The 12,500-nt window shown below is 40.3% G+C and overlaps 1 protein-coding gene, 1 long non-coding RNA gene and 1 pseudogene across 2 annotated transcripts in view; 1 reads left to right on the top strand and 2 right to left on the bottom strand.

Annotated features, from left to right (window-relative positions):
• The window catches only part of LOC138037267 (uncharacterized), a 4,882-nt pseudogene extending 4,162 nt beyond the window's left edge, over positions 1-720 (bottom strand).
• Positions 721-4,795: 4,075 nt separating this feature from the next.
• On the top strand, positions 4,796-6,354 carry LOC138021040 (uncharacterized). The gene is made up of 2 exons (XR_011126336.1): positions 4,796-4,999; positions 5,443-6,354. It is a non-coding gene; the product is annotated as an uncharacterized lncRNA (long non-coding RNA).
• LOC138021018 (E3 ubiquitin-protein ligase rnf213-alpha-like) overlaps positions 5,996-12,500 on the bottom strand; it is a 134,709-nt gene continuing 128,204 nt past the window's right edge. Inside the window, exons 83-85 of the mRNA XM_068867902.1 lie at positions 10,750-10,839; positions 7,867-8,039; positions 5,996-6,747 (exon numbers count right to left, since the gene is read on the bottom strand). Coding sequence (XP_068724003.1) covers positions 6,579-6,747; positions 7,867-8,039; positions 10,750-10,839 — 432 coding nt within the window. The 3' untranslated portion in view covers positions 5,996-6,578. The remainder of the gene's footprint in view (positions 6,748-7,866; positions 8,040-10,749; positions 10,840-12,500) is intronic.

Below are 12,500 nucleotides of genomic sequence, written 5' to 3'. Positions count from 1 at the left end.
CAAGTTAATAAATGCACAGACACCACCACATTGTCCTTCTAATCTGTCTCTTCTGAAGCATACATAATTAGCTAGCTGAACAGCCGACTCAGGGATATAGCGATGTTTCTCGTGACGTCACCTATTGTTATTAATATGACAACCAGAACCCAATTGGCTGTTGAAACAATGACTTCTTTTGTTCCTTGGTTGGCAAATTTGAATATCAAAAGAAATGTGACGTCATTGATTAAGCCAGGTTTCAATAATAGCCACAATGTCAGGGCTGTGAGCTTCACAGATGACGTATAACTCGTCCATTTTAGGAAGAAGTGAGCGGACATTGGCCATTACGGTAACCGGGAGAGCAGGATAGATTTTCGTTTGTTCGCCGAGAGCGCCTGTTGTTTTCATTGTATTCTCATTCGATGTTGTAGATTTCCATTTCCGTTAAGAACGCCTCGGTTTACAGATCCCGAGCTCCTTCAAAAACGACCCGGCAGGCATCGTCAGGAAGGCGAGACGTCGGTGTGCATTTACGTATGGACTTGAAAGTTGATGCAGGGTAGTTGATGCGAGCATCGCACGTTGGTCCAACATGTCTGCTAATTGAGTCATACCAGTCAAGGGTCCGAACACCAGCTCGTATACGCCTGCAGTCACTTGAAAATAAGAACTGAGTCTAAGTCTGAGTCTGAGTCTGAGTGGAATTGGTAGAACGTTACCAAAGAATTGGACCATATTTTACAACAATACAAGCCACTGGGAGACGAAATAGTTAATACAAACAATTACAAGAGACAAGAAAAATATGTGGCTGCCATTACTGACGCCGCTGACCGCTATCAAGCCGAGTTGGACAACTTATACTGCACTTTAGTTTTGCCTAAGCTTGCGTACGGAATATCCGTATACGTTTCATCTCCACCGGAACTTAATACCATACAATGTTTCCTTGATCTTTGTCATAAACGAAGATATACGTCTTCTCCTGTTTCCATTATTAATTGCTTATAGAAAAGTCCGATAAAGGTATTTTCAAGAAATTAAGCGAGTGGGAAGGTCATGCTTTACATCACTCCCTTCCTAGGATTAACCCTGCTACCCTTAAGCTGTGCGGAGTCAAGCCTACATTTCCGATTTGTAATACTGAGCGTTTAAAAATGGTTTTATTAAGACTTAGTTTTCATTACAATTTAGCTGTTAGTAATAAATGTATATTTCGCGCTTTTTAAAGCATTTCATAGTTATAATCAATGTAACACTTGATATGTATTTTATCAGTGAAATAAAGACTACTACTACTACCACAATACAATCCTCTTTGATGCAAAAACGGTGACGTTCTTTTTTCTCAGTATAGTTAAATGAATAAATTTGACGTAAAAATTCGGGAAAGGGTTGACTCAAGGAATATGTGTAGATAGAAACTAAATTTGATGGGCTCCTCCGCTCATTTAATATTATCCCTTTTATTTTTCCAAGAAAGACCCAAGAAAGCTGGATAATTTAGTTTTCTATGCCCCCTTGCCCAAGAAGCTTCTTCGCTTACTTGCCCATAAAACTGACTAAATCCCCAGTTATGCGCTATATCATTGTGCATGCTTGATTGATTCTAAAACTGGTTAATACTGTTGCTGCCTTTTTAAACTCGTGGATACGCGAAGCGTAGAAACGGGTTTCTTGCGGGGACTCCAATATGCAAATGTGTCACTCACTCACTCAGGTGTAGACACTGTTCGTAATTAGTCGGCCCGAACCCGAGGCCATGTTGGAATAGTAACCGCGCAGTCCGAGCCCATCGCCATATTGAAATAGCAACCGCGCAATCAGCGTGAGTGGATGCATCGTGGCAGCCCGCATTGATTGTGGATTGCATTGGGGTGATTTTGTAGCTTTTACACGACCATTAATACCAAGCGTCTCCCTAAATTGAAGTGGAGTTGACTTTAGTACTATGGTCAACTTGAAGACTGAATTTCAGGAGCCTTTGACCCGCCCAGGCGTTAAACATGACGAGGAGATGAGCGTTTGCTCTTCGACCCCTCAAGCTCACGGGGGGTATATAAATTCCAGCTTGCTGGAGAGTGACCCGAAAATGAGTAAATCTCATGGTAATGTGCTAGGCTTTGATGAGAATGTGTCTTATTTGTCGGCCATGACGAACTTATATGAGCGAAACGAACACTTTTTAATGAGCGAAACGGCCACTGAAAACAGGACAAACATGGGCAGAATTGACGCGACACCAAAGGACTTATGTGGCCACCCAGGACAACAAACATTGCTCTAAAGACCTGTGTACTGATTCAAGCTTAAATACTGGTAGGAATGGAGATGAAGAAGTATCCAAACGGTCAAGAAGTAAGTCAAAGTTTACTTGTAAATATGCCTGCCGTGACAGAGAACCATCGAGATTGCGATTTAAGAAAATCATTAACCCTTTCAGGCCCGAGGGGTTCCCCATTGACGAGTAAAATCGTCTGGCGTTAGACAGAGTAAAATCTATAAGTGCCATTTGGCACTATCGGGCCTGAAAGGGTTAAACGGGGACATAGTTTTTGGATGCTGTTAGCTTAAAATGTTCAAAAAAAGTAAGTCAAGTATAAAGCGTATTAAGCGTTATGTGCAATACACCACATTCGTCTGGGTTGAAAAACTTTTTATCCATTGATTTCCGAATTTACCTTGCCACTAGATTGTATAGAAGTAGACCTGTTGGAAAGAATACTTCTTCAGCTTGCCGTTGTATGACTCATGATATTTATATCAAAACAAGAACTAGTACTAGTAAGCATAAACATACAGATGTATTGCTTTATGTTAATGATGGTTGTGGCTTGAATAACTGTTATTCAATAAAGTGTAATAAACAACAAGAAAAGTATTGTGTTTCAAGGGCAAAGATATGTACTTCAGGTGACATTGAGTTGAACCCAGGTCCTGTTAATGGTTATTTGTTGTTGCAATCTAGATTAGCTCAACATGGCTTGTCAATATTAGATGTTGGTGGTGCAGGTGACTGTTTTTTTAGAGCAGTATCTCATCAACTGTATGGTGAACTTCGCTATCATATGAACATTTGTAGTGTTGGTGTTCAATATATGAGAGCTAACCCAGACAGATTCATTGAAAGTATTACAGGGGATTCATGGGCAAGGTATTTAGCTAATATGTCACAACAGAGTACATGGGCTGAAGCACTTGTAATACAAGCAGTTGCCGATGCATTCCATTTGGCAAAAGAGGCTACTTATTTTGATGTACTTTACGTGCATTAAATTAGAGACTAGCAGTTCCACATTGGAAAGCAAGTACTGTCCAGAAACCTTACCTACAGCATTGGGTGGAATGCAATGACAAAGGTCTGTAAGCTCATATGCCTTATGGGAAGAAAAAAACGTCTTGAATACATGCAAATTTTCCCACTAATCTCTCACCACGTGACAAACACAAGCTTGTGTGTGTGTGTGTGTGTGTGTGTGGGGGGGGGGGGGGGGGGTACAGTCCACTATGACTTTGGACTCCTTTGCCTATACCACACCGTGTTCACCTGCCACTTTGCCAAGCTAGCTATTCTGGACATATGTCTTTGTAATATGTACAAAGCCTACACCAAATGAGATGAGAGCGACTGCATGCTATGAACCCAGCTTGTTTTAATAGCCTTTAAATTGACCAATAATTGCAAGTTCACCAACATGTTACATCTCTAGATTACTTAATCCACGAGTTTAGCCATGGGTTTCCTTTGATTTCTAGCCTGTTCCAGGCTCTCAGATAGTCGAGAAAATGAAAAGAACTGCGTGTGAAAAGCGAGTCCAAGCCCCCACTCGCTTTTCACACGCAGTTCTTTTCGTTTTCTCGACTATCTGAGAGCCTGGAACAGGCTGAGACACTCATTAAAGAACACCTTTTCTAGGTTCCAGTGCACGCCGTATCTAGAATTTAAACCTTTCCCACTTCCTCTCCCCCTTTCAATGTTGACTGCTTAAGTTTGCGACATTTTTTTTGTCTTGCTAGCAACAATGATAAGGGGGGAAGGGGGGCTGCAGTGTGAGAGATAATTGGGAAATTAATAACGCCCCAAGAAGGTGAAGTGTCTCCACTATTTTTGCAACTTGTTTTCTGATTGATTGCAATAATTTTGCCAGTCCGGATTTGAATCCTATAGGGAAAAGGTTCAACGTATAAAAGCAGGAACTAAAGAAACAATCGTTAGATATCGTATAAGCTCTGAAACATTTAAGAAGTTTGTACGCGAAGTGCAAAGCACATTATACCAGCTCACTTCCGGTTGCCGTCCGCGGCTAAAAAACGTCGCATGCTTAATCTCACTGATATGTTTTTTCAAAAGTGGCTATTAAAGAGGGATAAATGGTTTGGCACAGTTTGGCTGTGCACCAAGCAAGGAAGGGGGATGGGTTTGACGTCATAAACTACATTGCATAGCTGTTGTGATGAACTGTCCGAATGCAGATTGGCTCGTGACGTCAACTGGACATTGAACCCACTGCGCCTTGATTGATTGAAGATCAAATTACAAGGGACATTCCCAACATTGCGCGACTTTGCAAGAAACAAACTTTTAAAGAAACCCCGTATTCTCGGGATAATTACAACGGAGATGTTTATGAAGATGATTGGCAAATAGACCTTTTTACAAATAAGGCGGCCATTTTGATCACTATTGCTTCGAAAGACATTATGGGATGCTCATGGGGAAAATTAATTTGTATCAAAATGGCCGCTGTATCGGTAAAAAGGTCTATTGAAAACTATACGACTATAGACATTATATTTACCTTTTACAGGATAATGTCGCATTTGTCAAAATAACTTGAAATCAATGATACACCGTTTGGCCTTCGAGTTATGGCCACTGACCACCCGGTTAACAAAAGCGTTGGGTCGTGTCCTAAGGACATCTCTACCAAAGAACTGGAGGAACTTATTGCGAAACATGAATCTATTTGGATGGGAGGAAGTCCTGACTGGACAGCATTGCAAATTCATTTAGGTAGGCCAAGGAATGACAGATGTTAACCATTAAGGAATGCAATAAACACAATGACTCACAAATTGAAAAAAAAAAACAACAACAACAACAAGAACAGAAAAAGAACAGTTTCGTTTCCGTCGGCATACCCTGGATGTCGGTTGTAAGATTTTTCAAATTCGAGAAATTCGTGAGGTTGGAAAACCAGAGCGTTTATGGCGTACCCAAGGAAAACGTCATAGAGGTCAACACCGTTTCGTAACCGAGGCTTCCTGTTATTTCCCAAGGTCGTTGTTCTTCTTATCATTCTTTTCCCAGTATTCTTTTTTTCTTGGATGAGGTGCGGTTGTATTCGCAGACAGACCATGAAATCTCCGTACTTGATATATTTTTAGGATTTTATCCTAAACACGTCTTGCTATGGTTTTCTGGTACTCATGCCCACGATTCCTTGGTAATTTTAGGTATGGATCCTCAGAAAGCCTTACTTCAAGCACAGACAGCCATCGAACACGTGCGCTCCAACCTGAACGATCAATGGAATTTTCACGGCATCTACTCAGGAGCTGATTACGGATTAGACGGTCTTCCATGGCTCACCTCCCACTACACGTTTCATATGGTGTTGTGGCATATCCCTTTCGCTCTCTCAGGCCAGTACTTTTCGGCACCTAATGCCACACTGAAATTTGACCCCAAGTTCTCTTGCCCGTATAAGGTCTCTTTCTATACCCCATACGCTATTGGGAACTTAGAATGCGCCGTTATCAACCGAGGCGGTACTTTAACGAAGAAGTTCGAAATCATGTCCACCTCGGGTGATTTGTCCCTGCGATACCTTGAGGTCAGTGGGATTCCTTATCCCTCTGAAGTGAAGCTCACACAAGGTAATCGGATCCGGTTGTTCGCTAATTCAACAAAATACTAAAAACCAGCCAATTCTTTACAAGATGGCGAAATAATATTACATTTATTTACTTATTGGGCTAGTATTACGCTGATTAGAGACAAAAAGGATACATTTCCAAGTTTAATTGGAGCATTCAACAAAACAACCACACAAAACATTTAGGTACTTTCTCATTTCTACCCTATAGACGAATTTGTAACAACGAACATGACGTCAATTTTTTTGGTGTAAGCTATGATTTGTTCTTACTTTAAAAAAGCTTTTTCCCAGTGATTGCTCATCTTTTGCATGAGTCTATAATGTTGCATTTTGTACATTTTTTGGCTTTTTTCTTATTTGTGCAAATTTGGTAACATTCTTAAATGAATCATCTTCTCATCTCGAGGGATAGAGACGGATACTCGATGCCGTTCTTGAAAAAAGAACAAAAACTAACTCCCCAAAAGTAAAATTGCAATTCCACAAATATCTCTCGCCTTCCTCAAAAATTCAATTTAAGAATATTAAGACGGCCCATTTCTAATCTGGGCAACGAAGTGCAGAGTTAAAAAGACTACTTAAAGACATCATAAAAGGGCAGCAGATGCTGCTACTCGTTTGAAAGTAACTGATGTTCAAATAACGTCAGCGTAAGGAATTGACCCAGAAAAAAAGGTTAACAACAAGAAGTGACGTATAATAATAATAGTCTTAAGCCGATGCAGACTCCCTTTTGTCGTGATAATCGTCACACAGCGCAACAGATGTTCGCCACGCAGAGATCACGTTTTTAAGCTGCACATTTTGCGGCAATTCCTGGAGTCCTTGAATTGGATCGTGTCCTTTGTTGTCGAGATGCCATTGTATATAGTCACACAAGCTAAGAATAGAGATGATATGCTTGAATTAGTACTGGGTTATCTGTGCGAATGCTGATGTCTTAAACTTGACTGATTGTAAGTGGTGAGCCTAGTTCAAGGTTCGCTCTTTTTTGACTTGCAAGTCGCGGTATAGAGCAAATGTATACAGTCAAAAAGTGTAGTCTTAAAGGGGGCAGTGTGATGCTTCATGTAGTATCCCCGTTCTAATGTACCCTCCCCACCATCCTTATAAGTTGTGTAAAAGAGATACGCATGTGTAGAATAAAAGAGCGAGCACATGAAGATTATGAACGTTGCTAAATCTATGTAGTATATACTTGAACAGTGGATAGCTTTGAAGGCGCGCTCTAATTGGCTACCAGAAACCCATAAGGGTTGAAACGTGCAACGACCCCTTGTGTGCTGGGAAACAAGCTTCTGAATATTCGATTTGCTAAGTACCATATTTGGAACAACAAGAGCGAGGGGTTTCCAAATATGGTACTTAGCACTGAAACATTCAACCAATCAGTTCGCACTGAATATTCGGAAGCTGTGAACGCGCGTTACACGTTTCAACCCTTATGGGTTTCTGTTGGCTACTCAAATTCGGTGGCTCGTGGTGGACGCTTAGCCAGCTGAGAAGCGGCGAGGTAAATATCATGGAGGGAAGATTACTAGTGTGTTAAAATCCGTTTATTCCTTCGGAATCTGTGGGGATCCTACACTTCGACCGTGTTAGAGTCCCAAATTAATCTCTGGGAAGAGAACTTTGCCCTTGTTCAAACATTTCTTCGTTTTAGTTGAAAAACATGCCCGTCGACAAAAGCGGAAACTAGCAATTGATTTCTCAGAATGAGACGCGAGTTTTTTATCAATCAATCTGCTTAGTAGTGCCAATCCGCAACAACAAGGAATTTACTGTTCGATCATCAAATTATTTTCGACACTCGAAATTAAAACCTAAAACCATCCTCCTAAAGCTGTCAGGTGTCTACAATACCATCGGGGGGAGACTATCGCTTCACCATGTATCATCTCATTCTGTTTTCCCTGTCAGTCTCACAGTTGTTCTCACAACACGACAACCGTCAATTCTTACGACACAATAAGGTATGCCCTAACTGCAAGTAAAATACCTCATTTCCTCCTCCCCAGGTCTAGGCTCAACCCTTAGATTGAGCAGAATGAGTTCCAGTACTTCGCAAACAAAACGATCCAAATCAACCCTCATCATCTTATTGCTGAATTTCATCAATGGTTTCGAAGGGATAACATGCTTGTAATTGTCTGGAATCTGTTCAAAGGGATCCTACAAAAGGACGCAAACATGGTCTGTATTGTAAACATGAATCAAAAATGTTTTTATCCGCGCACCAAAACAAAACGGTGGAGGAGTCTGAATGACTAAAATATCTTAACACAATGTGAAAAGGATTGGAACTTTATTTGGGGGTCTAGTCTCCTAGCGCTGGAGAACCAATTGGGGACACTGTAAACTGAGATCAACAAATTAACGCAAATCAAATCAAATGCTGGTTTTGGAGGAGCGGGGAAAACCGGAGTAGCAGGATAAAACCTCTCGGAGCAGAGTCGAGAACCAGCAAACTCAACCCACATTGGTTTACAATGTACAAATGGATTAAAGCAAGAAGATTTTTGCTGGTGTTGACGGCTTGGTGGGTAAAGTTCATGAATTGCTCCACACGCTCCGGTCCGTGGATCGACCATAACTTATTTTTTTCCATTTTCCTACTTGAAACCTTTCGTCGTCTAGAGCATCTCTACGAAAAAAGGTATGCAATCTGGACGAATCGAAAGTTAATCACTGCCGAATACGTTCCTATTTGCCGCCATTGTAACGCAATAACCGCCTTAGTCTTAGTCTTCTCGGTAAACAAGGGAATTGGCCATTTCCAAGTTCATGTCTGCCTCCTCTTCAAAGCGAGTCCAAGTGCGACGTTCTTGTGATCTTAATTAGTTTTACTTTACATATGAATGAAAACTAATTTTCATAAGAAAAACTTCGCACTTAGACTCGCTTTGAAGAGGAGGCAGACATGAACTCGGAAATGGCCTATTGCGACGTACATTCAGGAACACGTGGCTTCTGACATACATACATACATACATACATACATACATACATACATACATACATACATACATACATACATACATACATACATACATACATACATACATACATACATACATACATACATACATACATACATACATACATACATACATACATACATACATACATACATACACATACATACATACATACATACATACATACATACATACATACATACATACATACATACATACATACATACATACATACATACATACATACATACATACATACATACATACATACTTAATTAAATGACCGCTACTCATAGGGGCTTTTCAGGGCCACAACACAACGAAACACAACGAAACGACAGAACAGAACAACAACTGTTAAGAATCCCAACTGGCTGGAGGCAAACCAGTTGGCTATTTACAAGTGCGGCTGGGAAGTTGAACCAGGGACTACCAGGATCAAATTCAACGAGCGGTCAGAGCGGGTCTTCAACCCGGGATCTCCGGATCTCAAGGCTAGCGCCCTGACCACTGGGCCACACCGCCACCAGTGAACGAAACAAGACGCTTTTCGAATTTACCACATAAACCTGCAATTTGAAAATTCCAGTTCTTCAGTGGAAGATGTGTCACACAAAAATATGGATTTTTAACTATGAAAACTCGCCCATCCCTTAAGTCGCATTTTTCTTGTAAATTCCGATATTGAAACGCTAAAAGATTTTTAAAACACATTTAAAAAAGCAAATGACGTTTCGGCGCTACGTTAGGCCATTATCAAGTTAAAAAGTGAAAAAGTATAAGGTGCAATACGAATATATAAAATGTGAAACAATACGTAAAATATTTGCGGGTCCTATGGGTAGAATTCCCAAGGTAAGAAACACAATAAGGAAAAAAGAAAAAGAGTAAATGTACGAAAGTGTCACGTAAACAGTTTGGCAGCTTGACAAGATGTAACTGAAGTCTACAGAAAACCAACCGACACAGGACTGCTAATCCATTTCCAAAGCCACGTCGACAGCTGATACAAGAAAGGCCTAGACAACACGATGGTTAACCGTGCGTACTGTCTATGTTCCACCAAAGAGGGCTTTGTAAAAGAATGCAACAAGTTACGCACCATGTTTTCAAAGCTTCGCTATCCAAAAACATTTGTCGATTCCACCATATATAAGTTCAGCCAGGAACCAGATAATGAAATACACACTGTGCCTTCAGCAGACCCATCTGTTTACACAGTATTGCCGTTTAAAGATCAGCGATCAGCCGATCGCGTACGCAAAGATATCTATTCTCTGGGAACAAAGATCGATGTTAACGTAAAACCTGTCTTCACAAGCAGAAAACTGTCACAAACTCTGAGTGCCAAGGAAAACAAGCCCCCGATCGTCAACACTCAATGCGTTCTATACTTGTTCCAACGTGATTTGTGCGATGCAAATCATGTCGGGTTCACTGCCCGACACTTACATCAACGCGTAAGTGAACACTGTTATTCAACCATCGGGAAACACCTTGAAACACAGCATGGCAACAGAACAAAGACTGGCCACCTTTTGAAAGGTTTAATTGCTTAGTCTACGAGGTGTTGTGTATAAAGGACATCAAGCCTTCTCGTAACACGCAAGCGTACTCCATTCCTGCCAAACTGTTACGTGACACTTTCGAACATTTCTTCTTTTTCTTTTTTCCTTACTGTGTTTTTTACCTTGGAAATTATACCAATAAGACCCGGAAATATTTTACGTATTGTTTACACCTTACACTTTTTCACTTTTTAACGTGATAATGGCGTAAAGTAGCGCGGAAACGTCGTTAGCTTTTTGAAATGCATTTAAAAAATCTTTTAGCGTTTAAATTCTTAGTCAATTCATTTTCTAAATTCCGATATATTGAGGATTTGGAACACTTAAGCCCCTTACCTGGCCTCGTGTTATCAGAATTTTCGCTCTCTCCAGGGAAAGCAAGCGCCACAGGGCGATCACATGACGTAACTGACAACACTGCTGGGCCTACGAAGAGAACAAAGTCACAGTTCACACAAATTCATGGTGATATGTTAATAAAGACGAACCATGCCCAAAAAATTTGGACATTTGAGCTCGCGAATAAAGCAGGTATGACACAGCAACTCACTCGAAACATAGAGGGACATTTTATGATATGGAAAGAATTGTTAAGGAAGTCTTGTGATCTTTCTTATTCGTCATGTATGATCCTCGAGTCGGCTTGTACTTTGAGAATTGGTATCTTCTAAATAAACTATTTTAAACGCCAGCAAAAATATAAATACTTGCAATAGCACAAGAAATTTCAAACATGAAAATTAACTTCTCGCGCGCAATTCCCGCGAGATGCTCTTGTGCGGAGGCTTGAGACTGCTTTGAAGAACGATCGCAGGCTTAACTTTAAACTGCTGTCCTAGAAAACTGCAGGCTTAAAAAGCCTGGCTTTTGCTATTTGGTACCACATATGAAGATTTTTCGTCCGAGAACATAGCGCAAAGACAGAGAAATCGTTGCCTTCTTTACCAAGGAACGGAACTGCGTGACATGTCTTTCTTCTCGGGACTTGGGTACGGTTTTTAACAGCCGAAAGGAAAGGTAAATTTACAAGCGAAGATCAGACTTTTATTTTCCAGATAGGGTTTTATCTATAATTTATGACTCCAGTTGGGCAAATTATGTAGCGTTTAAAGATTTCTTATCAAGTATGTCATCTTCCGATTCTTTTGTCAGTGATTTGTAAGGCCTTGACTGGATCTGAAGTTGCAAATTGATATCATTCCGAGGGAAAGGTATGGAATTAATATGGCGCTGAAATGTCGTTGAATGATGCTCGATTTTGGCAAACTAAAAAACGACTGTAATTGTTCTTGTATTTTCCGTAATTCCATCGCTTCTCATACAAAGCTTTGTAATTTCGTAGACCATTTTTATAATCGATTGGGAAAAGCCACTGTTGTCGTGCGGGCTCAAATGGCAAAAATTTCTGGCCAAGACGATATCTTCGTCTTGTATTAGGACGCAACTTTAACAACGGCTCTCGGGATTGGTTTAGGAAATACTAAATATATACAACTGAGCCAATGGACCCGAACATAAAAACAAAAAAAAACCGCTTACGTCCTACTGAGCCAATTAAATTAGAGGTTATATGTAATTACTTAGCACGGTTTGCCGCTTTTTCTTATAACTTGAAATAGCTGGTGATGATGATCTGACAATCATACTACTAAATGGAATTTTAGGTGAGTTAAGAATGAGTTTATACCAATTGCCTTCTTGAAACTTCATCCTTGCAATCCAGGCATTCTCTACTTGCACAAATCCCACAATACATCTCTTTACCCCCCAAACTCTGCATAATAATTGTTTGCAATTTCTCCTTGGAAATGAAGATGTCCCAAGAGAAATCAAAAACAGAGCATATGCAAATTTTTTTGGGGGTAAAAGAGTTGTATTATGGGATTTGTGCAAGTAGAGAATTCTATTCTGAAATACTGGTATCCCTGTGTACTTTTAGCAGGAGCTTATGACTGAGAGCGTACAACTTCAATGTTTTTGTCTAACAGCGTTTTCACAGATCGAGTTATTTTATGATTGATTTTCCCGAGACACCAGACCTTTCTAGCAAATAATAAGTCTTATATGAGAAATTTTTGCCCATGGGA

This window comes from Montipora capricornis, chromosome 2 (genome assembly GCF_036669925.1).
Source record: "Montipora capricornis isolate CH-2021 chromosome 2, ASM3666992v2, whole genome shotgun sequence".
In the NCBI taxonomy this organism is placed as follows: Eukaryota; Metazoa; Cnidaria; class Anthozoa; order Scleractinia; family Acroporidae; genus Montipora; species Montipora capricornis.
Note: the sequence above shows the minus strand (reverse complement) of the source record. Positions and strands in the feature narration are given on the sequence as shown.